The sequence below is a fragment of the Pongo pygmaeus genome, chromosome 5, assembly GCF_028885625.2.
Source record: "Pongo pygmaeus isolate AG05252 chromosome 5, NHGRI_mPonPyg2-v2.0_pri, whole genome shotgun sequence".
NCBI classification, from domain to species: Eukaryota; Metazoa; Chordata; class Mammalia; order Primates; family Hominidae; genus Pongo; species Pongo pygmaeus.
The window spans coordinates 40,843,525-40,871,066 of record NC_072378.2 but is presented as its reverse complement, the minus strand read 5'-3'; the positions used below and the strand labels follow the sequence as shown (position 1 = coordinate 40,871,066).

The window sequence follows — 27,542 nt, the reverse complement described above, 5'->3', positions numbered from 1 at the left end:
CCACCCAGCAAAGGAGGGCAGTTTGTAGGGACAGGAGCTTTAGTCTCAGGTAGGGAGACCCTGGTTTCAAATCCAATGCTGTACTCACAGCTCCCTAGTGTGCCTTTGGTCATTGTAACTCGCACACACATGTGAAACCAAGCTACTATAATATCAAAGGTGATTCTGTATACAAAAGAGCTTTGGAAATTGAAAAGGGCTGGAGAGTGAGGCTGGCCGTGACTCACTCCACACCTGTTTCTTGGTCTTGGTGAGAGCGGGTGATTTCTAGCTGGGCTTCAGGTTCAAGCCCTACAAGATGTCTTTCCATATACATTTCTGTACTGTTTCTTTCTGATCTTCACTGTCCATGGCTCAAGTGGATTTCTTGAGGAGGAGGCTCTCATTTGCCCATAGCTCCAGAATGTGCTTCTTTTCTCATTCCTATTCCCACCCTCATGAGTCATGACCATCCTGATTTCCTCATACGCCCACTTCTTTAGTATGACAGTGGTTACTTTGTTGTGACCGGAGGATTGGTTAGAGTCATGTTTTTGGGCACATAGTGTGTGCCAGGCACTGTGCTAAGCACTTGCTATGTATCATGTCGCCTTTCACGTTTAAGATCGTCCTGTGATTATTCCAATTTACAGATGAGGAAACTAAAGTTCCTCATCAGAGAAGAAAGTTCCTTATCCCAGAGAAGTTAAGTAACTTTCCCAAGGTCACACAGCTACTAAGTGACTGAATCCAGGACCAACTGGAAAATTCTAGCTTTTACTCCTAAGTCATTCCAGCTTTTACCCGTCTCTTATGGGCAAGATGCAACAACCAGCCTTGGAATGGTTCTGGGCAGGTCTCTTCTGCTGTCTGCATTGGTCTTTCTGAGGGAGGCCCTTACCCCAGCCCTGAGCCCATTCATTCTAGGAACTGAACTGCTTCCCCCTTAATGCCACAAGCCCTCTGGTGACCCTCCTATCTCTCTCCACCCCTGCATGAACATATTAGAATTGGCTTTTTTTTTTTTTGCCTCCATTCCATAACTCCTCCAGCTTTTCTGAATGGGCCTTCACCCCATCTTTCCAGCACAGGGGCTTTTTCTAGTGTAACTGGTGGCCTCTGTGTCTTTACATCCAACGGGCATAGTAAAGTCCTCTTCTTATCTGACTTCTCAGCAGCATTTGACTCTACCACCCACCTAGTGGGGGCATCTCCTTCCCTTGCCTCCAATGGCACGCCCTGAATCTCTGGCTGCACCTTGGCACACACTGGTGTTGGGCTCCACCAGGCCCAGTGCTCTACCCTCTCCCTGGGCAATCTCATCTGTTCTTGGCCTTCATTTCCTACCCATATGTGGATTATCTACAAATGTGTGTCTCCTATTAAGACTTCTCTTGAGCTCCCATCTGCACTGTCAGCTCTACTCAGGATCTCTTCTTGGATGTCTTAAAAGTCCCCAAACTCTACCTGTCTACAATACAGCTTGTGGGCTTCTCCAGCAATGGTGGTCTTCTTGCATGGCTCTGTGTCCCAGAGGACAGCACCGCTCTCCATCGGCTGCACCAGTGAGCAGCTAAGTGTCACTGTGGGCACTTCCCTCTGCTCCCCCACTACAGTCTCTCCATTACTGCGACTAGTCAGTTCTCCTGAGTAGCTGTGGGAGAACTGACCTCCCTCCAGTTCTTTCACTACAGCCTCCCCCAGCAGATGACACCCTCTCTGGGTCTCCACTGGGCTTGGTACAGGGTGTGTGGAGTCAGGACATGCTCCATGAAGGCACTAATGACAAAACCCACATCAACAAGGTGGAATGTTCAGGCTACCGAGGATGCGTGGCTCTCTGCTCCCTGTTTGACTCCACTCCCCGTGGGCTCTGATCTCTGATACCATGAGGGCTTTTGCACCCCACTTTGCCATGCTCGCAAGAGTGCCTGGCCTCATCTTTTGTAGGCGGAGACATCCAAGCCAGTGTATTGAAGGCAGAGAGAGGCACGCAGGCACATGGCTGAATCCATACCCTGGAATATTTTGGCTTCAAGTGTCCTAGATTTTCTAAATGTAAAATATTAATCTGATTATTGAAAAATCAATGGTGACTGGGTGTGGTGGCTGTAAATCCCAGCACTTTAGGAGGGCAAGGCAGGAGGATTGCTTGAGCTCAGGAGTTTAAGACCAGCCTGGGCAACATAATGAAACCCTGTCTCTGCTAAAAATTAAAAAAAAAAAAAATAGCTAGGCACGGTGATGGGCACCTGTAGTCCCAGGTACTTGAGAGGCTGATGGGAAGATTTCTTGAGCCCAGGAGATCAAGGCCTCAGTGAGCTGTGAGTATGCCACTACACTCCAGCCTGGGTGACAGAGTGAGACCCTGTCTTAAAAAAAATAACATCAATGCTTATGATAGGAAATTGGAAAGTGCAGGCAAGGGTAAAAAGATTACCCGTAACTATATCTTTCCTAGATAACCTCTGATAACATTTTGTGCTTTTTTCCAGTCTTTTTAAATGAAAATATTATATATAATACTAAATAATATATTATTTTAGAGAGATAGATATATATGTAGGCATATGTCCATATGACCTATGTATGAAGAGAGGGCAATTTTTGCTTTTTTACTTAATATCTTACAGCATTTATTTACCCATGATGTTAAAAATTATTTTAAAATGTCATTTTTAATGGTTGTACCTGTATTATCAATAACTTCTTTTCTAATCAATAGAGTAATATATGCTCAATGCAAAAAAAAAAAGTGAAAAAACACAGAAGCGTACAAAAGGAAAAAATATCACCACCCGTTATTCACATCTTCAAGGATAACACAGTAGACATTTTGGTGTATTTCCTTCCTATGCATTCTCTTTCCAAACCTGTAGATGTTATTTTTGATGCTATAGTCCATCCATAGTCTTCTAGGTCCACTGTTTTTCTTAGAGGCATGTAGTGAATATTCCACAGTATTGGTGAATATTCTTGTAGCGCATTACTTTTCTTAATAGTTGCAGTCCAGTGCACTGTTTGGATTACTCTGGTTTACTCACCCAATGCCTGATGGTTGGACATCTAGTTTCTTTCCACCTTTTGTTATTACAAACAATACTATGATGAACGTCCTTGTATGAAAGCCTTTGTGTATAACCATGATTATTTCCTTGTACACTGCTTCTTTCACTCCTCTCCAGAATCTTTAAGGAAGGGACTTTTTATAAAGCTGTGGGCAGATCTGACAGAATCAACAAGGGCTGAGAGGCACTCAAAGACTAGCAGTGATGCAAGTTATTAGCTGCCTGCCCCTCGGCCTGAAGTGATAGGGAGGAAGCAGATCTGAGGCTCTGAAGCCAGAGGGAATGCCACAGAAGTAACAGCCTCACCCTCCACCTTCCCTGTGACCTTCGCCTGGTACATCCCATGGGCCAAACCTGACAGGAAATAAGAGGGCAAGGGTGCCTTCCCCTGGGGCACAGAGCTGGGTGAAGGAGGATCTGAGGGCAGGCAGAGTAGTCAGCACAGCAGAGCCTCCCGGTCTCCGGGGAGAACCTGTGAGAACACCAGGCTGATGGGGTTTCTCTAAGGGCCCAGGACCCAGGCGTTGCTGTCTGCAGTCATGGAGGCTAAGAGGGCTTTTGTGCTGGGCGTCCAACCCACAGGCAGGGAGCTGGAGAGGTCTGCCACGGAGAGGATGGGAGGCAGGTAGTAGCCATCTTTTGAGGGTTATTAGGGCTTCCTCTATTGAAATATATATGAACTGCAGATTTCTTTCATTCTCACCATGGCCTTGTGAGGTAGGTGCTGCTGTTCTTCCCATTTTCCAGATGAGAAAACTGAGGCACAGAAAGGTTTTCAAAAACCTTGCTCTTACAGTTAGTACAAGGGAGAGCTGGGATCTGAACTTGGATCAGTGGCTCCAAACCCACTGACCTACTACCCTGAACACAGCCCATCAGCCTCTGACCTTGCAGCACAAACTTGTCACACTCTAAGGGGGAGCAGGTCACTGGTCTCATGCGATGTCAGGCAGCAGACCCAGCACTTCCACTTTCCCCTCGGCCCACACTCTCTGCTGCCGCTCTCTCCAGCTGGGGAAAAGAGAGAAACCACAAACACATTGCAACCTGAAGAGGAGCCCTGCGAAGCCCTAAATCCACTCCAATTGTATTTTCTCTTCATCCCTTGGAAAATAAAAATTGCTGAGTGCCTGCTATTTTTCCTGAAACTGTGTTGCAGAAATCTTCTCCTGGGCTCTGACCCTGGGAGTCAGCTTTCCGCCCAAAGCACATTTTTACGGCCAAGTTATTTCTGATTCTTTAAAAGCAAAAGTAGAAGCAAGAAAAAAAATGTCTGGAAGGAGCAGGCTCTGTTGTAATGTAATGGCTCAGCAAAAATCCCCAGCCACTGGGTCTGTGCTTGGCCCCATCCTGACAGTGGGGAACCTGGGAAATGTCTTGAGCAGCATCATCAGGGCTGGGCAGATGGGGGCTCCAGGATGCAGGCAGTCCCTTGCACTTCAACTATTCCATGGGCCCAATAGGGAGGGATGGAGATGATGTGATGTTGAACGGAGAGGAACACACAGCCTGGTAGAGGAATGGACAATGTACAGATCTGACTTTGAACCTTAAAGGGCCTCCTCCTTCCTCATTCTAAGTGAGTTGCTACCTGGGGCATCATAAAAATGCCTTCGGATTTGTGTTTGAAATCTTGTGTGTAAGTGGTTTGTATATTTGTTGAGCCTGTGTTTGGGAGTGTGCCTTTCTGGGTGTGTCTGAGGACGGGAACCATGCTGGTCTGGCTTGCCGATATATATCTAGCCCCAAGCATGCTTCCTGGAATGTAGCAGGTGCTCAATAAATGTTTGTGGACTATTTAAATGTTTGTGTAGAGTCTCTGTATGTGTTGAATAAGTCTGTGTGCGAGAGTCAGAGGCAAAGTGTCTGTGCCTCTCTGTGGATGGTGCCCCAGAATGTCAGCTTCCTGAGGGCAGGGATCATGATTGGCTTCATTCACTGGCATGCCCCAAGAACCTAAATAGTGATTGTGTACAGCTGCCTGTCCACGTGGGTGTCACAGAGTGGGCTGGGCATGAGCTGAGTGTGTGCATAGCACATGAGATCATATGTGTGAGAACGAGTGTCCTTGGATATCTTGGTGTCTGAACTTTCAGATGTGAATATATCTGCATTTGGGAGTAAGTGTACATGCTTTTTTTGTGAAGATATGGGGAAAAAAAGTATGCGAAGGCAGCCACAGGGCAGGTGACTGGAAGCAGAAATATCCAATAAATATCTAGGGATATCTTTATAAATATGTCAGGATCCTCTCCTGCAGGCTCCGGCCTCTCCGCCAATGGCCCTGGCATGTCTGAATCTGGGTCTTAATTGTAGACCCCTTCAGGCATGAATGCAGCTTAGATTCAATTATTAGGAAGGACCTGAGGGCAGAAGACTGGACTTTTTGGCAGAGAGACTCATTATTTACCTCTCTGGCTGTGACAGACCCTTCCAGCTGTGTCCCATCTCCTGCTTACACTTTCAATGCCATTTCCCTCCACTCAGTCTCCAGGGCTTCCCTGACAGTGACAGCCTTTCAGTGGACACAGATCCATAGGCACACTGTTGTAGAGTCAGTGTTGCCTCCAGACAGTCTAGACCTTGTCTTCTTGCCTCTTTCCTCTAGTCTCCACCCTGTCCTGCCATCCTTTGCTCCCCTCAGCACCCCAGTAGGCAGACACCTCAGAAGGATTCTCTCCTTCTTCAAGGTCAGCTCCCTCTCAGGGCTGTTCCCCAACAGTAAAGATGATAAATAGCTGTTGTGGCCTAAGACTGGGGAAGTGACATTTTTCTAGCCTTCTAAGAATCCCCTGTGTGCCAGCTGTTGTCCTGATCTTGTTTTTTTGATCATCCTTCCTTCCTGGGGAGCCCAAGGCCCTCTCTGCAAAGGCCACGCATCAATCCTGGGGAAGACAGGAAGGTGAGGGTGGGGGAGTTGGGGAAGTGTTATGGAAAATCTAGGATGCCTGTGCTGCAGAGCCTCTTTGATGCAGGTGTGGAAACTGAGGCACTGTCAGACACTCAGCTCTTCCCTTCCGAGCCCTTTTCTATTGTAAGTACATTCTCTTCCATTCCCCATAGACATGATGTCACTTTGTGTTCTGTGTAGTACAAGGGACTTATTAGATGCTAATATGATAATGGGTGACTGAGAAAAGAAGAAAACAGAGTGCTTATATGACTCCTGCTGGAAAACAAAGGCACAAGACAGCTTTGGAGGCAAATGTCTGGATAGGGATGGGAGCACAGGGAAGGCTCACAGAAGAGAGAATGAAGAGCAGAGCAGAAAAGACTATGTAGAGCCTGGATGAGCAGGAATTGATGAGGGCAACAGGTTGGGCCTGGTTGACTAAGAGGAGATGCTGGAAGAGAGAAATGCTGGGGTCCTCAGTGGGTGAGAACCAGGGAGTGGCTTGCTAGTAAGGGACATCTGGGGGAACTGCAGAGGGGCTCTGAAGCTGAGGCAAGGGGCAGAGGCAAAGGTGGAAACAGAAGGCAAACAGTCTTAAGAGTGAGGTGGGCAGTCAGAAATGGCTGCAGAAGGGCCTCACTTTGGGATGCTATAAACTTCTCTCCTCCCAGCTGCATGTCCCTTTTGGCAGAGCCAGGTGAGGGACTGACTCCTTTGCATGGTGCCCCATAGATTGCAAAGCTCTATTACATCCAGTCTCCCGACACGAGCCCAGGAGGTGTGTCGGGTATTGGAACCCTTAAATTAGGGAAGGCACTGAGTAATTAACTGGATTTTCAAGGCCCATCAGCAAGGAACTGAAAGCCTGAGATTATTAGTTAGGTCTTTTTAATAAGCACCTACTATGCGTCAGGTGCCTTTGAAGTGCTGGGACTAGAGTCAGAAACCACCCAGATCAACTCCTTGCCCCAAAGGGTCTTATATTCTAGCAGGAGGAAGCAGAAGATAACACACAAACCAATCAGGAAGATGCTTTTAAGCACCAATACAGAAGATAAAATAGATTAGTGCAGATGTGGGTGGCAGGATGATGGAGGTCAGGGAGGGGGCCCTTTGAGAGGCCTCTCTGAGGACACTGCATCTGACCTGAGAGCCGAATGATGAGGGCTGGGCATGTGAAGACCAGGGCAGGGAAAGAGAGGTCCAAGCAGGAGGACTAATCAGTGCAAAGATTCTAAGACTGGAATGAGCTGAGTCCAGGGTGTCTGGAGCTTCCTGACCAATGGTGGTCCCAAGGGAAAATGAATAGGCAGAGACCCAATCACACAGGGCCTTGCAGGCTGCAGTGGGGGCTGTGGCTTTTACCCCTGGTGCAATGGGAATCACTGAAAGGTTTTAAAACAGTGGGCTGACCTGACCTGATTCCGGTTTAGATGGGTCCCTCTCCCTGCTCTGTGGAGGGCACATTGGAGGTGGGTCAGAATGACAGGATAAATTAGGAGACTAATGTGGTCCAGGTGAGAGAGGATGGTGACGTGGACCAGCCAGTAGCAGTGGAGGTGGTAAGAAGGGGTTGGATTCGGGATACATTTTGGAGGTAGAGCCAAAGAGACTTAGTGATGGACGGGCTCTTTGGTGTGAGAGGAAGGGAGGAATCAAGAATGTCTCTTAAGCTTTTGGCTTGAGCATCTGGATGGGTGGATGGTGGGGCATTTCTGAGTTGGGAGAGGCTCCAAGCGGGGAATGTATTGGCATATTTGGAGTGAGAAGAGGGAATGTATTTTTCTGTTTGGGTTTAAGGTGCCCAATAGATATCCAAGTGGAGGTGGCAGGTTGGCAGTGGGATGTGTAGTTTCAGTGGGGTTTGGAGGAAAGGGCTGGGCTGGAGGTAAATGTGAAGAATCATCATCCACTAGAAGGTGTTGGAAGTCACATGACCAGATATGATCATCTCAGTAGAGTGTAGACACAGAACAGAAGAGGGCTAAGGATCAAGCCTTAGGCAATCTGACAATTAGAGGCCTGGGAGCTGGCAAAGGAGGCTGGAAAGGAACAACCCATGCTGTTGGGGGTAAACTGACTGGCTCATACATTAGAGCTAGTCAACATGGCTGTGTGCTATTCCCTGGAGGGTTCTAGATGATGGAGGCTTCAGGAAGGAGACAGCGCAACTGTATGGATGGCCATGAGGACAGTGGGCAAGATGAGGACTGAAACTTGGCTTTGAGAAGATGTTGGGTGGTCAGAAGTGATCTTGAACAATGCCTGTTTCATGGAGAAGTAGGAGTAAAAGCCCAACATGAAGAGAGGTGGGGATGAGGTAGTACAGATGGTACTGACTAGTAAATATTTTGCTATAAACAGGTGTGCAGGGTCATAGAGGGACTGGAAGCCAACATGGTGTCAAAGGAAATTTATTTGTTAAGATGTTAAATAGGGAGCCATGTTTTTCAGTGAGATAATCCAGACAGTGAGAAAATGCAGGTCAGCTGGTAGCATAGGGATTGAGGAAGAGATAGGTCTCTGATTTCATTGACTTCTCTGTGAAATGTGTATCAAAGCTGTTGTCTGGTGAGGCGGACCAGGCGGGGAAAATGATGATTTGAGGAATGATGGAAAATATTGAAAAGTGAATTAGGAAAGTATAGGAACATTACCTGGAAAGGTTCAAAGGTCTGCCCAGTTATTAGAACTAGTCTACCTGTGTGTTATTCCCTAGAGGTCTCTAGATGCCAGTCAGCTGATGGATGCAGGTGCCAAGCAGATGGATGATTGGGTTTAACCAGGGTTGGGGATTTCCAGGTGAGCATGAAGGATGGAGATAAGTCCAAGGACAACAAGAGTACTTGGAAAAGGATGGTTTTTGGGTTGGTCTATGAACTCTGGGTGGAGTAATAGAAGAAAATAAGAACACTGTTTCATCAACAGTGAACAAGATGAATGGATTGGGGCTCTCAATCAGATGGAAGAATATTTGGCATAGGAGTAGAGAGTGAGATAGGAGATGGCAATCATGGGGCTGCTTGAAATAAAGCTTTCAGAGGTGAGGTGTTATGGATGATGATGAGGTCTAGGTTGTGGCCATGTGAGGGGATGTTGAAGAGAAGGATGAAGTCCTTGGTGCTAAGAGGGTCAATGGACTTAGGTGCCTGGGTGTTGAACAGGTAATCTGCCAGGATATGAAATTGTCAGGAATGATGCCAGGGATAGTTGTGGAGAGAGACAAGGAGCCAAGGGCTGAGGTCATCAACTGATGATTAATCTTTAATTCTTGGAATTTCAAAGTCATATAATGAAAGTGTTTTAAGGCAGTTTGTAAGACTCTACTCTTTTTCAAAGGCAGCATTTTGAGGCAGCTTAAATAGAAGAAAGAAGCCCTACTCTTTGGAAATGGGGGTGGGGAAACTAAGCCCCTTGCTCTCATCTCCACCCTGAGCAGCCTTTGAGAGGGCTCCAAGGAACCTTCCATGGCACACAGTGAGGAGAGAAGTGCTGTTCTGGTCCAAGGCCCCTGATTTGACATTTGAGGAGCAGGAATGTTACTTATCCCAGGTGACCCTGTTAGGAACAGAGCTGGGAATGGAACCAGGTGTCCTGTCTCCCCCTGGACCTGAGATCCGTAACTACTTCAAACCTGCTTTCCCATCTGGTGTTGTTTTTCCCTAAGATTCCTAACACTCTACTTTGTGTTGTAAACACAGGACTGACCACGACATTAGCAAGAAGCTCCTCTCTGGCTGTCCCTAGGGGAGGTCCATTTCACCCTTTTGGGCTTTTCCAGAACCACAGGACAGCACCGTCTTGTCAGAACAGCAGGTGAGGCTCTGGTGAAAGGCACACTGGCCTGGCCAATAGACACACCTAGTGATTGTGTCTGCCCTTGTTGGGCCAGATCAGGGTACAGAGATCAATTATAACCTGAGACTGGTCCCTGACTGGGGTTCTAGAGCCTGGCTTGATGGGGATAAGGCAGGATTGACCTACAAGCTAGAAGTTAGTGTCTGGAGGTGAGGCCAGCATCCAGCCAAATGGACTGTCCAAGCAAGACATCAGTCTAGTTGAGAGGCAGAAGCCGGCTGCAAGGCAGTGGGGCAGAAACCAGACTCCAAGAGACGGAGGGGCAGGAGGAGGTTTGAGACAGAGCTGGGACTTCTGGAGGTTCTGGAGAGCTCAGGAGGCTATTTATGGGTCCCATTCGGCCTCATCCATTGTAGCGTGGGTGCTAGACAGACTCTGTATGGGCGAGCATGTCCAGGCCAGTAGGTTAAGCCCTGAAATGGGAGATGTGAAGGCAGAGGGCAGTACTCAAAGCCAGCTGGGCATGCTGTCTGCCCACACACAGTGGAATGCCACCTAGCCTGGGATATAGAAAACAGTGTCTCTGCCCTTGGGAAGCAGCTGGTAAGCATTAGACAAGTGCCATTTCCTCAGCCAAATGAGTCAGGGTTCAAGTCAGGACTCCAAGTACAGAGGAATGCCTGGCAGGAAACTGGAGTGGCATGCAGGGAAACTGAGGCAGAAGGTCAAGGTGGGCTGGCAAGGGCAGGGGGCATCTATAGAGGGACACACTTCCCATCCCTGATACCCAGCCTTGGCTTGGGTCCCAGTGCATAGAGGACTCCAGGATGTTGTTTCTCTCTGCTTTGAATGTCCTTTCTGAGATGTCACCAGGGTTTGGCTCTTTCATATGTCATAGTCTCCCTGCTCCCCTCTCCCTGACCACCCTGTCCAAATGAGCTCCTGTGCCTCAGTCCTCATTCCCCCTCATGCCTGTAACCTGCTTGATGCTTCACTGAAGCACTTAGCACTACCCAGCATCCTATGTTTTCTGCTTAGTGTCCACCAACCACACTGCTGCTAGAATGGAAGCTCCCCCAGGGTAGGGAATTTCTTTTCCCTTCTGCTGGGCAGTGAGTTGGGAGGGGTGTTCCTGTGACCCTCCTCTCCTCCTCTAAATGCTTCTGGGCTTGGGAACTGGTTCTGGTTATGATAGAGAGGCCGGCCTCCAGTGCCTTCCTTGGGGTCTTGTTGCCTCTGCCCTGGCCCCCAGCAGAGGAGGTGCCCCTGGCTGCCATGCAGTGATGCCCACCTCCTCCTGAGAATAGGGCTGTTGCAGGCCTGAGGGCAGGTGAGTAGTGCTGGGTCCTGGAAACCCCAGGCTGGTTGTATCAAGGCTGATAAGCCTCAGTAAGTGGCTGTAAAGATAATCAATTGTTTTCATTCTGAGTGAAACAACCGGCTCCAAGGAACCTCTATTTAAAAACCGCACACATACGGCAGATCCATCTCTTGTTAAATTGTTGCACATGTGGATCTGATTTAACCTGGCAGGTTCGATGTGCTTCCAGCTCAGTGCCAGAGAGGGGACTGAGAGAGGAGCTGGGCCAGGAGAGGGGAGCAGGGGGAGCTGTGGGGTGGAGACAGCCGAGCAGGAAGGAGAACAGGTTCCAGGACAGGCAAGAGGAAGGGACTGAACCTTCCCGCCCTTCCTGCTTCACTCACCCTTGGGACTAAGGGGAGGGTTCTTTCATGTAGGAAATCCTGCCCAACTAGTCCCATCACCCTAAATCATCCTCCCCCTTCCTCCCAATTCCAGGGGATTGGTGTCTTGGCTCAAAGGTACCTTAGACCACAGGGTCCCTTTCCTTGATTTTCCAGAGAAGGAAACAGACACTCAGAGAGGGTAAGCTGCCTACCCAAAGTCACACAGCAAAATAGAGTGGAGCCAGAGCCAGGATGCTAGGGGCCCTCTGGCTACTCTTTCTTTGGCACTTCTAGGGAGGAAATCTTGTGTCTTCCACAAGGTGATGGTCTTGACAAGGGCAGGAGCCACACCTATCTCTTTCCTTGCCCACCAGATACACTCTAAGATGGGCACTTAGGGAATATTGTTAAATTCTTGGGATCCCAGGGAAAGAGGAGAGATATTGAGGTGGGGAGAATGAAGCAGCTTGAGCAGACCAGGCCCCAGAGAACAGGTGAGCATCAGTGGTGACGGTATGTCACACCCGCTTCTGCTGTAGATCCTGCAGTGGCTCCCAGGTTCACTCAGAGTAAAAGCCAAAGCTCTCTTAATGACCTGCAAGGCCCTACGTGACCGCCATCTCCACGCCATGGCTTCCCTATCCTCTTTGTCTTCCTCTTCCCCCTCACCCCCCTATGGCCACAGTGGCCTCCTGGCTGTCCCTCCTGCACACCATGCACATACCCCTCACCTTACAGGTGAGGCCCATATATCCGGATGAGACAAGGATGTGAGGCATCACTCAAAGCTTGAAGAGAAGGCAGCCAGATCGAAGCCAGGGAAGCCGGGAAGTCAGGGAGGGAACAGAGGGCCAGAAAGTCAAGGAGTCTTCCCTGCCCCAGGCAGGTTGGCAGTAGCGGGAGCTTAATGCCCATTCTCTGAGCCCAGGAGCAAGTCTCTGGTGGCAGGGTTCTCTGATGTTCCAGTCCTGACAGGGCTAATGGGTGGTATGAGCAAACCCAGGCCTGGCTGTGAGGGGCAGCTGCTGAGAGTGGGCCATATGCTGTGGCCTGTGTCAGCCATGGTGAGCTCTAGAGGGAGAGCAGGGAATCAGCAGCTCCGAGAGTGTTGGCAGGGCTGAAGAGGGGCAAAGCGGAATGAATTTTCATGTGAGAGTCTTGAGAGTGACTTGAAAATCTGTTCCCATGGGGGTCCTTCGGCAGGAGAGCCACAGGTGAGCTCCCACAGGGCTCTGAGGGTGGCTGCATGGTGAGCCCTGAGCCTGAGTTTCAGACTGGCAGCCCTTCTTTTCTCCATCAGGCAGCTGCAGCCTTGCTGCTCCTCCTCCATCTCTCCACACTGGTGGTGGCCTGAGGCATGGACACGGCCATAAATAATAGTAATAACCAGAGAGTCTGTTCCAAGCAAGATGATTTTATGAAATTACATTTTTGAAAAGGTTAATTCTTCCATTTCCCCACTTGTACTTCAATCTGGAGAGGCAAATATGGATTAATTGGGCCCATTTCCTCCCCGGCCTCCACGGAACCCTGACAAGATATGCTTCCACTGGGTCTGACTTCTCTCCTGGGCTTGCTGCAAAGCAGTAGGTGCTGGGCCCTTCTTCCCCCTGGAGCTGACTGACCTCCAGGTGCTGGGCTCCAAGCTCCAGGCAAGCGGTGGCCCTCCCTCTGCTGCAGGCAGAGAGGCATAGAGGGAAGGAGCAGAAAAGCCAGAGAGGTCATGGGGAAGTGGACTTGGGGAGCAGCAGCTGGGGCTGAGGTGGTGCAAGTGGGGAGATGAGCTGGGGGCACCCGGGCATGCCTACGGAGTGCAGCAGTGGGTAAGTCACAGGTGGGGAGTGAGTAGATGGAGACAGATGGACAGAGACGGGAGGGAGGACAGGTGGGTCAGCCCTCTCTTTTGTCTCTACTCTCCACCTTTCTGTCATTATTTTTCCCTAAGTAAGCAGGAGAAGACAGACCCTGAGGGAAGGCGAGAAGGGTGGGTAAGGACAGTTCGCTTGGAGTTCTAAGTGTGTCCTTCTGCCCTCCTCCCAGGCCTCTTCGTCATCACCCAGGCAGCCCTGCCTCATCCCTCAACCCCTTCCCAGGCTGGGCTGCTGCCCTCCTCCCCCACTTTTCCTCCTTCTTACCCATCTTCTCCCCTGTGTGTCCCAGACGCTGCCACCTCGTCCAGGCACAACCTCCCTTCACCGGGCCAAGCTGAGGTGGGTTGAGGAGAGCCTGGAAACTGAGTGTTAGGAGGTCTGCAGGTGTCTCTGCCTCTGCCTCTTCTTAACTGCACACCTAAGATGGGCACTGCCCCACTTGGGTCCTCAGTTTCGCCATCTGTGGAGTGAAGAGGTCCAATGAGCTTATTCCAAGTCCCTTCCAGCTCTGAAGTGTGATGATTGCTGAATTGGTGCTTAGAAGAACGGGGTGCTCTGTTGTTCTGTCTTTCGTGTTTTTGTTTTCTGGTGGGAGGTCTTTATTGTTTTCAAATACACTAAAGTGACAGCAGGGATGCAGAGAAGGCAGTGAGATGGAGGCAGGCAGGGTGGGGCGTGCCTGCTTGTTCCTGGTGTGCTGTGAGGTGTGTGTGTGCCTATGGTATAGACAGGTGTGAGAGAGGTGCTTGGTAAATATCTGTAGAAGGAATGGACTTCACAGCAGGCTATGTGCTTAGTGCTATGTGAAATCTTTACACCAACACCTTGAAAGCAAAATAAAATTCAACATTATCAGTTCAACTCTCCACCAACAAGTACTTTTTTTTTTTTTTACTGAGTCAGTTCCCTTCCTTTGGTTTGCTCCTAACTTTTTACACTTCCTAGAATGTTCCCTAATTCTAACAATCCTCTAACCCTATTGCCCTGAAACCCTGAGGGAAAGGGAAATGCACCTGCCCTCAAGGAGGCAGAAGAGGTAGAAATTCCTTCATACCAGACCTGAGGTCTGGAACTACCCCTAAAACACAGTGGGTATAGGGAGGAAGCCTTAAGTCCTCCTAAAGGTTATAGGGATCATGGAGGGCTTCCTGGAGGAGATGTTGAAGCTGAGCCTTGAAAGATGGGAATAATTACACTCTGTGGGCCACAGAAGTCTTGATAAATGGCTTGGTCAAGGGACAGAATGGCAGGCAGCTGCCTAGGGTGTGGTGGGGACAGGTGGAAAGTTGGTGTGTTGTATACTTGGGACTCAGTTTCTCAGAAGCAAGAGGTCCAGGAAGGCTTCCTACAGGAGGGAGGCTTGGAGGACAGGTGGGTTGTTTCAGCAGAGGACAGGATCACTTCTCATGGGGGTGCTGGTGTCAGGAAGCAGCAAGGCAGAGGGAATGGAAGACAGTGGGGATGGGGTTGGGGGTTGGAGGGCCAGGCAGGTGGCCAGCAGAGTGGGAGAAGAAAGGTCTGGTCTGGAAGGAAGATTCAGGGCTCCTTGGAACCCTTTCCTTGCAGATTCTGGGCACGGCCAAGCCACCCATTCCCTGGTGTAAATTCCTCCTGACAAGTGCTCTCCTTGTTTATTTCTGTTCACAGAGCAGGGAAGACCTATTTCCCTCTCAAGAGCCTATTTATTCTACTTTCTCATTTTCCAGTCCACTGACTTTATGGCTTTTTTTGGTTGGCTTTCGTCTTCCCAACAAGAGAAAACATTCCCTCTCCTTTTCGACCCGTGGCTACGGAAGAACTGGGGGCTGCTGCTGTGACTGGGGAGCCTGGGGACTGCTATGCTGAGCCCTTACCCTGCCCACCAGCCAGAGGAATCTGGGGCTTCCACCCCACACCAGGCTCAAGGCTGAGATTGGAGAAAAGGGGTTAGGAGGGTTGGGTGATTCTGACTGCTCAGGGGATGCAGAGAAAAAGTAGGATTTGGATGAAAGGCACAGGATACCTCCAGCAGACAGCTGGGAAGGGTGGGCAGTGGCACTCCATGTGGCAATACACAGTGGGCCTGGTAGCTTCCTTTGGTTTTATCCTGACATGTATCTTTTTACACTTCCAAATCCTAGCCATCCCATCCTTGGATTCACTGATGAAACCCATTGACTTTTCCCCATCAATTTCCAGTTCTTTGGGCTTCCAGCCATCCCTTCTGGTCATCTTTCCGAAAGTCAGAGGCCATGCACCTTTCACAGCTATCTGCCTACCTCCCTTTCCCATCTGCTGACTTTTTTGGGATGTGTGCATTTTGCAGAGATGGAAGGATAGGCTCCATGGAGTTGCCATTTAGTGAGATGAGGAAGGCTGCAGGAGGATCAGGTGTAAGGGGAGAAGCAAGGACTCATTGACGCTCTGCCAGGTCTGGAGCACCTGTTAGGCACCCCAGTGGTGATGTCAGTGAGAATCAAATGGTGAGTCTGGAGCTCAGGTGAAGCCAGGGCTGAGGGCATGAACTTGGGGCTCATTGGCATAAGATGACACTATGGAACTGGATGACCTACCCAAGGGAAAGAGAATAGAGAAGGCCAAGAAGGGCCAGAAGCAATTCAACTTTTGCTGAAAGACCAGCAAAAGAGACTGAGTCAGACAGGCCTGAGAGGAAGGGGACCCAGAATTAATCCCTGGCATGGCTGGCCCCTGGTGGTCTTCAGACCACTTTACACATTGGTTCATGTCCTCAGGGAACAGACCAGAAAGAACACAGATTGAATCAGGATCCCAATGCCATCCCCTCCCAGGTATGTGACACTGGGCAATTTACTCTGACCCTCTGAACCACATTTCCTTACTCTGCCCCTCTGAACCACATTTCCTTACTCTGCATCCAGAAGATAAAACCTGCGAACACCTAGTAGCCACACCATAAATGTCAGTTCCCCTTCACTCCCTACTCTTCCTAAAATAAAACCACCGTGGCATGCATCATCTCAGAAGGAAGTCATACAGCACTTGAGATATGTCTTTAAATACATTATCTTACACTTGCCCACACCAAATCTCATCTGTCACTTTTCTGCCCACTCGTACACACCCTTGTGGGATTCTGTAGCGTATCCCCATTGGCTTGACATTTCATTCCCTCAAAAAACTTAGTGCCATTTGCACATCCCCAGCTTTCACTGCGTAACTCCCTTTTCCAGATGATTTATTAACATTTCAAATGAGGCGGCCTCATCCTAACCATGGGACACTTCTGCTGCTCATTCTCCACCCAGAGAAGTGCCCAGCAAGTTCTCCAACCCTCTACCCATTCCTTACCCAGGCACAGGTCCGCTGAGACGCCCTCCTGACATCCCCCCAAGCCCATCATAACCCTGAAGGAATCTGCCACAAAGCCTCACTACCTGCCGAATTCCCCAAGGAATCTCTGTACTCCAGGGCTCAGGGGTCCCGGCCTTTATTACAGATGCATCCAGCTCTTGCACAGTCAGGAATTGAAACTCATTAGCCCAGGGGTGTTGAGTTCCTTCTAAGATTACTTATTGGGTGGGTGTGTTGCATGCCCACTTGATTCTGCTCATCCTCTGTGGACAGCACACTATCTCCCCTCAGACCTCACAATTTCAGTTCATACCAGCCCCACTCCCACTGCCCACTGCCCACACCTGCATCTTTGACTTGAGGGCCTTCTAGACTTACACATTCTGCAAAGGAAAGTACATAGGCCAGAAGGGCCAAGAAATGTATGCCCCTGGAGCAGCCCTCAAACAATGACTGATGGGCACTCGCCTTTCTGCACCCTCGCCCCGCAGGAGGGAGGGGTAGCACTGATGTAAATGTCTCTGCCACCTCTGAGTTCCCCAGTAGGGCTGAGTTCCCCAGGGGGCTGAGCTCCAGCTGCCCCTGTTGTAACTAGCTTGATAACACATTTATTAGCTGAGTTCTTTTTCCCTATTCACTTCCCCTACTCCCCTCCCAGGTTTTCAAAGTCCACCTCCCAAATAAACTGTGTGCCCTTGAATCTTTCTCTCAGGATCTCCTTCTGGGGGCACTTAAACCAAGACCCTTGGCTGGTCAGCCCATGATAACCAAGTGACCTTGAGCTACAGCTTTCCTTATTTGCCCTGAGTTCTTCCAGGGCTTAAAGTCCAGACGTTGGGTGTACTCTACCTTAATAGTTCTCTCCAGCTCTAAGGAGCAGCCTGGCCTTGTCCAAGACCTCGGGGGCACTGAGCCAGAGAATTCTCCTCTATGAGAGGGCATTTCAGAGCCTTGCTGTCGATGTTGGAGGAGTTTATCTTGTCACTAGCTGCATTGTCTGCTGATTTATCTCTGTCCAGGGGAGTGGGGCCCAGCTGCAGACAGCAAACATATTGAGTAAATTTCTAATGAACTGATTACTCAGCTTAGCATTTTAACTGCCACATTAAGCATCCTCTCACCCCCATAAACATGTTGAACTACTGAAGGGATGTTGAACTACTGAAGGGATTTTGGCTTCTAGGCTGGCCACTCTGTCACTGGGAAAAATTAATCTCGAGATTTAATCAAAGTCAAAACCACAAACTGCAGTAGGGAAGGGGCTTTTTCTCTCCATGATGCCCGGGAGAAGGGGGAAGTTCATAGATTTCCACACTGACTTGGGAGCTACTTTGAGATGTCATCTTGTCCATCCTTCTATGTCTGGGTGTACACAGACCCACTTGGCCGATAGTTGAACATTTTATAGACGTGACCTCCCTGAAAAATATCCCTTTTGTAGCTAGAATAGTAAACCAAAGAGGAAGTAGGTTAATGATCTTTCTTTCCTACACAAGGTTGGAGTGTGATGACAAACGTGAATGCAGAATTCTGTGAGTGCCTCAAATCCTTTTTTGGGGTCTCTTACAGTAGTCAAGGCTATATTTGAACTCTCATTGCATCTTCTCAGAACTCTCTGATCTCTCTTGAACTCCATCAGCCTCTGTCTGATCAGGCTGAGGAGCAAGTATGGATGACAGAGCCCACTTGGGCAACTCTCACCTGGACATACTCTTCAATGTATGAGGGCTAGAGGGGCCTACAAGGACTGCATTCCTCTGAGAGAAGGATCAAATATTGCATCTCATGGCTCTGAGCTCATGGACTTAGCTCGGACATGCTCCCATACAGGCCTGGATGATGGGTGGGCAGCAGCTGAGAACAATGGTCTGATATCTAGTTCCTGAGGAATAGATCCCAGGGGTGGGAGTGGAGGAGCATGTGTGGCTCCAGAGATCCAAGACCCTTGCCCCTCCAAGTATGCTCTTAGTGGGATCAGAGTCCAGGGAGCACAGAAGTGCAGTATCTAGGACCCATCAGACTCCCTGAATCAGGATCTGCTCTTCTCTGGGGTCCCCTGGGGTCCCCTGGGTGATTTGTGTGCACATTACGGTGAGAGAGGCACCGGCCTAGCCTTCTGAAGAAGCTGCCAGGAAGGACTGCTTTGGGGCTCAGTGGGTGGGGGCAGGATCCATTGGGGAGCCCTTGCTCCTTAGTTTGGGCCTGCATTAGACAGCTGAAAATTAGAGACTAGCCACCGATCACACAGCTTGGCAGAGGCCTCTGAAATGAGAGTGCTCAGCTGATCCCGTCTCCTGGATCAGCACAACACTCCATCCGTGTCAGGGCCCGCTGTCTGTTTTCTCATAAATCCTTCCTCCTGGAATGAAATTATTTCCTTTATGATGAGGAGGCAGTTGGTACTGTCTCACTACTAAGCAGAGGTGGCAAGAAGGGCATAGCTAGCTCCCGACCCTCTGGAGCTGGCACGGGTACACAGAAAGCCCCTCAAGATACCCTTGGTAAAGGTTTTGCCAAAGGAGACAGAAAATTCTGCCTACTGTGCATGCTAAGACAGCCTGCACTCCTGGCAGGGAGAGGGGACAGAGGCGGCTATTCTCTCTGAGCCAGGAATGCTGACAGGCTCAAGAGGGAGGATGATGTGGTGGGCAGGAGACTGTGTGTGACCTTGAACTTGGAACCAAGGATGCTTTCAAGGATTCAGATGCTCCTCAGGGGCATTTGGGATATAATGTCAGAACCTGTCTCAAAGCCTAACTGAGACCTGAGGGTAAAGGGAGGGAAGGAAGACCTGCTTCCGTCTGGAAGCTGCCAGGTAATCTTCCTTCCCCCTTCTCATGCCCACATCATGGAATCGCTGCTCCTCATTTCCTGCCACTTCTGAGCCTTGGTTTCCCTAGAGATAAAATGGAGACAGCAAGAGTAAGTTCTGCATAGGTGTGAAGTTATAATTAGATGGGCTGATTTGTGAAAAACTCCTCAAATAGAGGCTGGCACACAATAAGTGCTCAATAAATGGATCTGTTGCCATTGTTGTTCTTGTACCATCATTGGCTTCCCATCAGAGGTCAAGGCTGTCTCTTCTGCAGATCAAGCACCTCCCACTCACCTTCCCCAAGAAGTGCTGTGACCCCAGGCAGCATGGGTGAACCCCAAGGTGGAAGCCATTAGGGTGCCACCAACTCTGCCAGCGCAATAGTGGGAAAGTCCAGGAAGGAGACAGAGCAGGGAGGGCAAAGAAACCCAGGTTCAAGGGGAAAGAAGATGGTAGAAGGGAGGATGGAAATGAAAAGCAGAGAGATGGGAAATGGCATCACTCTAACATCTACAGCGTAGCTGGTATTGACACACTTTTTCCATTTTATGCCCCACAACAACCCTTAAAGTAAGTGTTACGCACCCGTTTTGTGGATGAGGAAAGTGAGGTCTGAAAGGTGAAATAACTTGCCAGAGTCAGGCAGCGAGTAAGTGGCTGATGAGTTGTCACAGTCTCTTCTCAACTGCCCTGGTGCCTTCTGGGCTTTGGCGGAGGAAGTGAGAGTTCCAAGAATGGGGAGAGGCCAAGGGAACAGAGGGACAGTGGCTGCAGCAGGGACAGGGAACTGGCAGTGGCGTGGGCACAGCCCCTGAGGCGCCGTAGTCATGTCCGGGAGTCCTTGGCAGGCCTGCACCACCCAGGAGCCCATTACTGTCACTTATCTGCCTGTACTCTGAGTTCCTCTGAAGTCCTCCTCCACCCCAGCCTGAGCCATCCCCAGGGAGCAGGCCTGGCCAGGAGTGGGAGGCAGGGCCTGGAGTGGAGCTGAGATGGGCAGGGCGAGGGCGGAGGGGTGTGCAGAAGGAGGGCGCAGTGGGGGAGGCTGCTGAGGCCGCTGGAGGGAGCTGAGCACTGACTTCAGAGGAGCTAGCAGGTGTTGCCATGGCAACCACAGACTAGGGACATCTTTGAAAAAGAAAAAAGAAAAAGAAATTAAAAAAAGTTTGGCGATTTTATTTGCTGTCTTTGTACCCCTTGCCAGAAGGAAAAGTAGAGATCTTGGGGAGTGCTGGAGATGGCTGGGCAGGCAGGTGCGGGTGTGTCGGGGACAGGATTCCCCCAAGGGGAGGATGTGGTTTCACCCCTGAGGATGGTGGAGGCTCCTCCACGTGGTCCCCAGGGGCCTCCAGAACTTAGCGTCTTCTCCTGACTCTGGTCCATCCATCTGTGTTCCAGGACCTCTTTTGAGAACCTGGGACCTCTATGGGACTTGTCATCCGGGTCTGGTTCTATTCAGGTCCTGCCAAGTGACCAGCAGAGAAACCCTCTTTAGACTTGGGCCCACCGGGAGGAGTGAGTTTCAGAAGCCAAGATTTCCCATGTCCCATCCTCCCCACCCCTGCCTGACAGTAGCTCCTTTTCTACATGGCAACTGACACTAACACAAATGGCAAAGGGATACAAGTGCCAGCCCCCATGCCACATTGCCTGGCTGCAGAACCCAGCATCCCTTCTAGCTGCTTGGGCAAGCTAGGTAACTGGTAACTGCTCTATGCCTCACTTGCCCCCTTGTGAAATGAGGACAGTGGCTAGATCCAGCTTACTGCGTTGCTGGAAGGATTAGACGAGTGAACATATGTAAAGCACTTAGAACAGCATCATTGCATGGTCTGGCCTGGTGCTATAGAATTTCAGCAATCTTCAACTTTAGGGCTGTGAAACTGAGGCTTTGGATGACAGGGTTGTGTGATTGAGTCTTCACCCTTCATCTCTTGCCCCCAGGCACAGGAACCTCTCAGATCTGAACACTGCCCTTCTGCTACCCTAACCTCACCCAGGGAGCCTTCGGCACAGTCACTGGGCAACTGGAAGGGACAGGCGAACCCTATCCTTAGGTCTGCCTTTGTGGACCATTCCCTGGGCTTACATGTACACCAGACTCCTGGGGTCTCAGTATCTCAAAGGTGCTTTCCATCCCCAGCAAGAAAAATAAGAAAATTCAAAGCAAACTGAATTTGATCCCCGAGAGAGGACCTATCTGTATTGATGAAATTCTGAACCAGGAACTGCTTTTTCAGTAAATGGTTTTCTTCTTTTTTCTTTTCTTTCTTTCTTTCTTTTTTTTTTTTTTTTTTTTTGTTTTTGAGACAGAGTCTTTTTCTGTTGCCCAGGCTGGAGTGCAGTGGCACAATCTCAGCTCACTGCTCACTGCAACCTCTGCCTCCTGGGTTCAAGTGATTCTCCTGCCTCAGCCTCCTGAGTAGCTGAGATTACAGGCATGTGCCACCATGCCTGGCTAATTCTGTATTTTTTGTAGAGATGAAGTATTACTGTGTTGGCCAGGCTGTTCTCGAATTCCTGACCTCAGGTGATCCTCCCGCCTCCGCCTCCCAAAGTGCTGGGATTATGGGCGTGAGACACTGCACCGGGCCCAATAAATGCTTTTCTTCCTTCAAAACTAAAGCCCTCAGAAGATTTACGTTCCAGAACAGACCCAGATGCTTGTCAGGGGGCCCATCAGCAATTGGTGACTCCCTCAAATTAGCATGGCACTTGCAATTAATATATAAGCATTCTAGAGAGATTCTCTGTGGATGTTTAGCCCAGATTTTTCTAAGCCTTCCCTCCAGATGTATAGGTGACATTATTTTAGGCTCCATCTTAGCTATTATGAATTTCAGAATCATTAGGTTTTGCATTTAAGTGCCCAGTCAGCAGTCTGATATTCCTTTAAGTCACAAATTATAGCTACCATTTAATGAGCGCTTGTATTCCACCTGGCCCCATATGAGACAGGGTGACATGTGATATTGATAAGTCCTAATCACAACCCTCCCTGCAGGCTAGGGATTTATTCTTATTTCCAGGGGAGGCATGTGGAGCCCAGAGAAATAAAACTCATTTAAAGCCACACAGCAAGCAGGGCGAGGAGTCAGGATTCAAATCTGAGACTGCCCAGCTCCAAAGCATAATCCCTGATGTACATGGTGGTTAAGAGTCTGAACTCCGCTGGGTGCGGTGGCTCATACCTGTAATCCCAGCACTTTGGGAGGCCGAAGCAGGAGGACTCATCGAACCCAGGAGGTTGTGACCAGCCTGGGCAACATAGTGAGACCCCCATCTCTACAAAAATTTTAAAAATAGCCGGTGTTGTGGCACATGCTTTTAGTCCCAGCTGCTTCAGAGGCTGAGGTGGGAGGATCACCTGAGCCCAGGGAGGTTGAGGCTGCAGTGAGCCATGATTGTGCCACTGCCCTGCAGTCTGGGTGAAAGAGCAAAACCCCATCTCAAAAAAGAAAAGAAAGAAAAAAGAAAAAGAGCCTGAACTGAACTCCTGGCCAGAGAAGTGGAACCAAATACCAGCCTCATCAATATCTAGCCATGTAAATGGAGCCATCTGGCCTCCATTTCCTCATCTGAGAAACAGGGATAATAATACCCAGTGCTGTATAAAGAGTAAATAAGTTAATATATGCAAAGTTCTTAGAAGAAAGCCTGGTATACAACAAGCATTAAATCAGTGTTTACTTTTATCCTTTCTACTAGGCCATGAGGATTTCGTATAAAGACATGGAAAGGGGAAATAGATTCGTGTCTGCATTCAAACATCAATTCTCAGGAATCCTTGACATTTTCCTAGAAGTAGGCCTTAGAAAAAAAATAACAGGCTTTAAGCCAAAATTATTTTTTCCAAACTTATTTCACAGCAGCACAGATTCTTAGGGCTGGCAGGGCCTTGTGTGCTGGAGAGAAGGAGGACGTGGCCCAGGCTCCACCCTGGCATGGTCTTCAAACCCCCAAATGGAGCCCATGCCTTGTAGGTGGGCTCTGTGGTGATGACAGGGGAGCCAGCAGCCCTGAACCCCAAGCCAGTCCTGCCACGAACTTGGCTGGATTCCTGCTGAGTCTCAGCTTGCTTATCTAGAAATTGAGGATCTTCCTTCATGTTGTTTTAGCAAAACCCACTCAGGATTATGCTTCTCCCAGGAAAGGGGACCACGGCAGGAAAGAGACAGGAGGGAGGCTCCTAGAAATTTTAGAAAGTGAGACCCAGAAGGGATCTTAGAAAGTTACTTAGTGGTAACTTAGCAGAAGTAGCTTAGGAGCTCCCCATTTTACTGATAAGGAAACTGAGGCCCCAGTGAGAGAAAGCAACTTGTCTAGTGTCAGAGCTGGCACTAAAACCCTTGTGCCTTGTCTTGTAGGGACAGTGCCCATGGCACTGCAGCCACTGTCAGCTCAGGAGTGGGAAGCCCTCTTCTGAGTGGTGGTTGCTATGACTAGGCTGGAGGACAGTGAATCTCCCCAAGTGTGCTTTGGCAAGAGGTTGGGGGAGACATCCTTCTATTAATTGTGATGAAGATGATGTGATGAAGAAGATAGCTGTAACTTATTGAGTGCTGGGTACCAAACATTCTAAGAGCTTAATATTCACTTAACCTCCTGAGGTAGGAACCACTATCATCTCCCTTTGCAATGAGAAAACTGAGGCACAAGAAAGTGAAGCAAATGCCTAAGACTTTCTATCTGGTATGTGTGGGAACTTGGTTTTAAGCCAGACAAAATTTCAGAACCTGTGCCTCAACTATTTGCCTATACCGACTCCTCAGAGTATAATTTTGTACACTTCCAGTCCCTAGAAGCCCAGAGAAGGGAGTGGTGCTAGATTCAATTCAGTTTAACTTCTTTAGTTTATTTGTTGAAACCTACCATGTGATCAGCTGGATAGCCAAAACCACTACCTGGTTCCAAATTAAATGTATCAATAGAAAATATATTTCAGAATGTGGCCTCACACACTACACATGTGTGTGCACACATACACACACACATGCACATATTGGAAAGGACTGAGAGCATGGTCAGACAGGAAGGAAACCAAATTCAAGATGCCAGAGTACCTAGCTCAAGCCCTGGCTCAGCTACTGACCAACCCTGGGGTACTCAGCAGGTTAATTCACCTGCTCTGTGAGGGGTGGGCTGTCTATACCACTCACCCTTGGATCTCCAGTTGCTCTCACTCCATCAGTGAATGGATTATTTCCTCACTGCTGCTTTCCAGCTGTGTGACTGTGGGCAAATTGCTCAACCTCACTGTTCCTCAGTTTCCCCCATGTGTATAATAAGGATACTAATTGTACTTACTCACGGGGCTGTTGCAAGGATTAAATGAATGTATAAGGGACTTAGAGCTTGGCACAGAGTAAACATATACAAATATTAACCATGGTGGTGGTGATAATGGTGGCAATTCATATTATTAGTGCTTTTTGTCTATTTGTAATTTGTAAAATGGGCCAATAATAGCATCGGTCTCCTAGGGTTATTCTGAGGACGAAATAAGATGATAGCACAGAGTATGGGCTCAGACCCCAACTCAGGGGTGGAGACAGGAAGAGGAAGCATGCACAGGGCAGCAGGGCACACAGCCACTGCATCTGAGAGGAAGAGGATGGCAGCAGGGGTGCGCCCTGGCATAGCAGGGGACAGGACATTACATCCCCTGGTGCCGGCTTATCCCTGTGGCTTCCCGCCCTGATGCTGCCACTTTGCACATGTGATCCAATCAACTGTCTCTTTAATTATGACACGGAGGAGAAGCCACAAACAGGTTTACCATATTCACGGTTTGCTGCGTCTGTGTTACATCCGGTGTGCATGTAAACAACATCTTGTGGCATTGTCTGATAAATTAAACATCTCTCCTTCCTGGGCTTGGAGAGGAGCGTCGGGTCTCTAAAGAGGGGCACGGATGACTCACCACCATGGCGCTAAAGAGCTTTGCCTGCAGCTCTTTCAGCAAAACGCTCTGGAAGGAGCAGGGAGGGGAGAGCGCGCCTCCAGCTGGGGTCTCTTTCCTAGGAGGAGACAACTGGGACAGGATGTGCCCAAAGCTGACTGCTTAGCTGAGGCCACCAGGGAATTGTTACTGAGGGAAATGGAGCTAACTCTCGCCCATTCCTGCAGCGCCTGCTGGGAAGGCAGGTGATGTGCTGGGAAAACGTGCACTCAGCGCTATTCTGGAGCCTCATTTGACCCCTGCCCCGGCCCACCACCAAATCTTTATTGAAAGAACCTGATTTATAACTCATTGTGGCCATCCACAGGCTGTGTGACCTTGTGAAAGACACCTAACCTCTCTGGGTTTTGGTTTTCTCATGGGACCACAGACAACGTAGATAAGCTTGTTGAAAGCAGGCAGCCAGGTCCCACCATCCCTTGAGATCCCCATCAGCTCTAGGAGCCATGACCTCTTCCCAGCCAGCCTTCGAGGAGAGCCCTTGACTCAGAAGATGAGCCAAAACTAAGACATCATGAGAACAAAAGGCAGACACTTCTAATTAGAAAGCCACCACCAACATGAGTTACTTCCACCCATCTGATCATCAGACTCACCTGAAGAGCCTTTTAAAAAATACCCAAAATACTCACTCTGGGTCCCATTCCCAGAAATCCCGATGTAATTGATCTGCTGGAAGCCAGGCACTGAATTTTGTAAAACTCCTTGTAAGTCTAATGTGTGGTTGAGATTGGAGACTACTGACCTAGATAATCCATTTCCTGATCATCAAGAGTCGAAGATGAGTTTAATTAAAGGAGAAGGTAGGAAGAGACTCTGGGGAACTATATGCCTAAGCTACTTTGTAGCAGGCCTGAGGTATTCCTTGGGGTTCAGCCCAGGCAGGCTGGATAGGATGCCACTCCTGATTCTGCTTGCCAGTGAGTGTGAGCTGGACTGGGGCAGAAGATGTCCATCGGGCCACCAACATCCGAGGCCTGTTCTGGGCTGTGGGTCGGGCCTGCTCTCAGGATTGCCCCAGTGTGGTGGCGAAACAGCCAAGTAAAGTGACGATGAGAGGAAGGCATTGTATCCTCTTCCCATGGAGCCTATGCTGGGAATTAAGGGGAGCGGGCAAGTGGAGAGATGAACTCTGTTTGGAAAGTTATAAAGGAGGGCGTCTAGAGACCAGGAGTGTTGAGCCGAGGCTTTGAAGGGTATATACAAGTTTGCCAGGTGGAAAGCAGGGAATGGGAAACAGCAAGTTTGACCTAGGGCTACCCCTGCTAACTCAGCACCTATGGGGTTCCCTGTGTGCCCAGCTCTGCGATAGGCACTGCTGGAGGTATAGATGGGTGGTGATGCATACACATAGGAGAACGTGGGCCCTGCCTTTCTTACAGTGAGTCTGGGGAGACACAGGTTCAAAGGGAATTCAAGATGGTTTCATACACAGAGATTTTCTAGTGGCAGCTCCTAATACATCTGTGTTATCAAAGAAGGTTTCTTGGAGGAGATAAGTCTGGAGAAATGTAGAGGCAGACAGAAGGCAGACACCATCCCAGATAACTTCAGTAAATGTGGGTAGGGGAAAAAGGCCTTCATATTTTATAATCCAGGTTCTGGCATGGCCCCAAGTGTGGGTGAGGCACGGAAGGCCCAGTCTGACTAAGGTACAGGGTGGTGGCATGGGCTGAACGGCATCAGGCCAGGCTGGGGCCCGGTAGGAAGGGGCTTTCTAGGCCACGCTGGGCCCATCAGACACAATCTAGCCTGGACTACATTCATCCTTATACCAATGCAACCATAACATATAGCTTTTAATATATATTTTACGGAGGAAAGAAACTAAAGGAAAGTCATACCACCACTCTAGGGCAAAACACTTGGGTGGGATTCTAAATCCCTGGATGCTCTTTCAGGTCCTACCTTTAATTAGCTGTGCATCCTTGGCCAATTCACCCATCCTCTTTGAAGCTCAGTTTGCTCTTCTGTAACCTGGGAAGGGTAGACCCATCTCACAGGCAGCACATCCCAGGAGCACTGTCGGCCTGGACTACATCAAGCATAGTGCCCCCTGGAATTGTACAACAAGGTGGAATGGCCAAGAGTGAGGAGTTGACAGAGTAGGAAATGTGAAATTGCTTTAAAAGCAGCTGTGAGAAGAGCTTAGTTTTAG

The 27,542-nt window shown here is 49.3% G+C and overlaps 2 protein-coding genes across 3 annotated transcripts in view; one reads left to right on the top strand and one right to left on the bottom strand.

Moving 5' to 3' along the window:
* The window catches only part of LRFN2 (leucine rich repeat and fibronectin type III domain containing 2), a 194,307-nt gene that overhangs the window by 82,657 nt on the left and 84,108 nt on the right, over positions 1–27,542 (top strand). The window lies entirely within an intron of this gene.
* LOC129038830 (uncharacterized) lies at positions 12,823–20,254 on the bottom strand. 2 transcript variants are annotated; one of them, XR_008503239.2, is made up of 3 exons: positions 20,008–20,254; positions 17,457–17,641; positions 12,823–13,755 (listed from the first exon to the last, which is right to left on the bottom strand). XR_008503239.2 is itself a non-coding variant. In XM_054492269.2 (3 exons), the coding sequence occupies exons 1-3, from the start codon at positions 20,249–20,251 to the stop codon at positions 12,840–12,842; spliced, it is 699 nt and encodes a 232-aa protein (XP_054348244.2). In that variant the 5' UTR covers positions 20,252–20,254; the 3' UTR covers positions 12,823–12,839. The 2 variants fall into 2 exon arrangements, 1 of the variants encoding a protein (XP_054348244.2); XM_054492269.2 differs by lacking the exon at positions 17,457–17,641 and having other exon boundaries at positions 12,823–13,098; positions 13,560–13,755.

What these genes read in the sequence shown, in the direction of transcription:
- LOC129038830 (XM_054492269.2), bottom strand. Translation starts at nt 20,251, where the DNA reads ATGACTACGGCGCCTCAGGGGCTGTGCCCACGCCACTGCCAGTTCCCT. An exon ending in TTTCCTCATCCACAAAACGG is followed by an intron (nt 13,756 to 20,007) that starts GTGCGTAACACT and finishes TTCACTCCACAG; the next exon opens with ATGGCGAAACTGAGGACCCA. An exon ending in ACACACAGGGGAGAAGATGG is followed by an intron (nt 13,099 to 13,559) that starts GTAAGAAGGAGG and finishes CTCTGCCTGCAG; the next exon opens with CAGAGGGAGGGCCACCGCTT.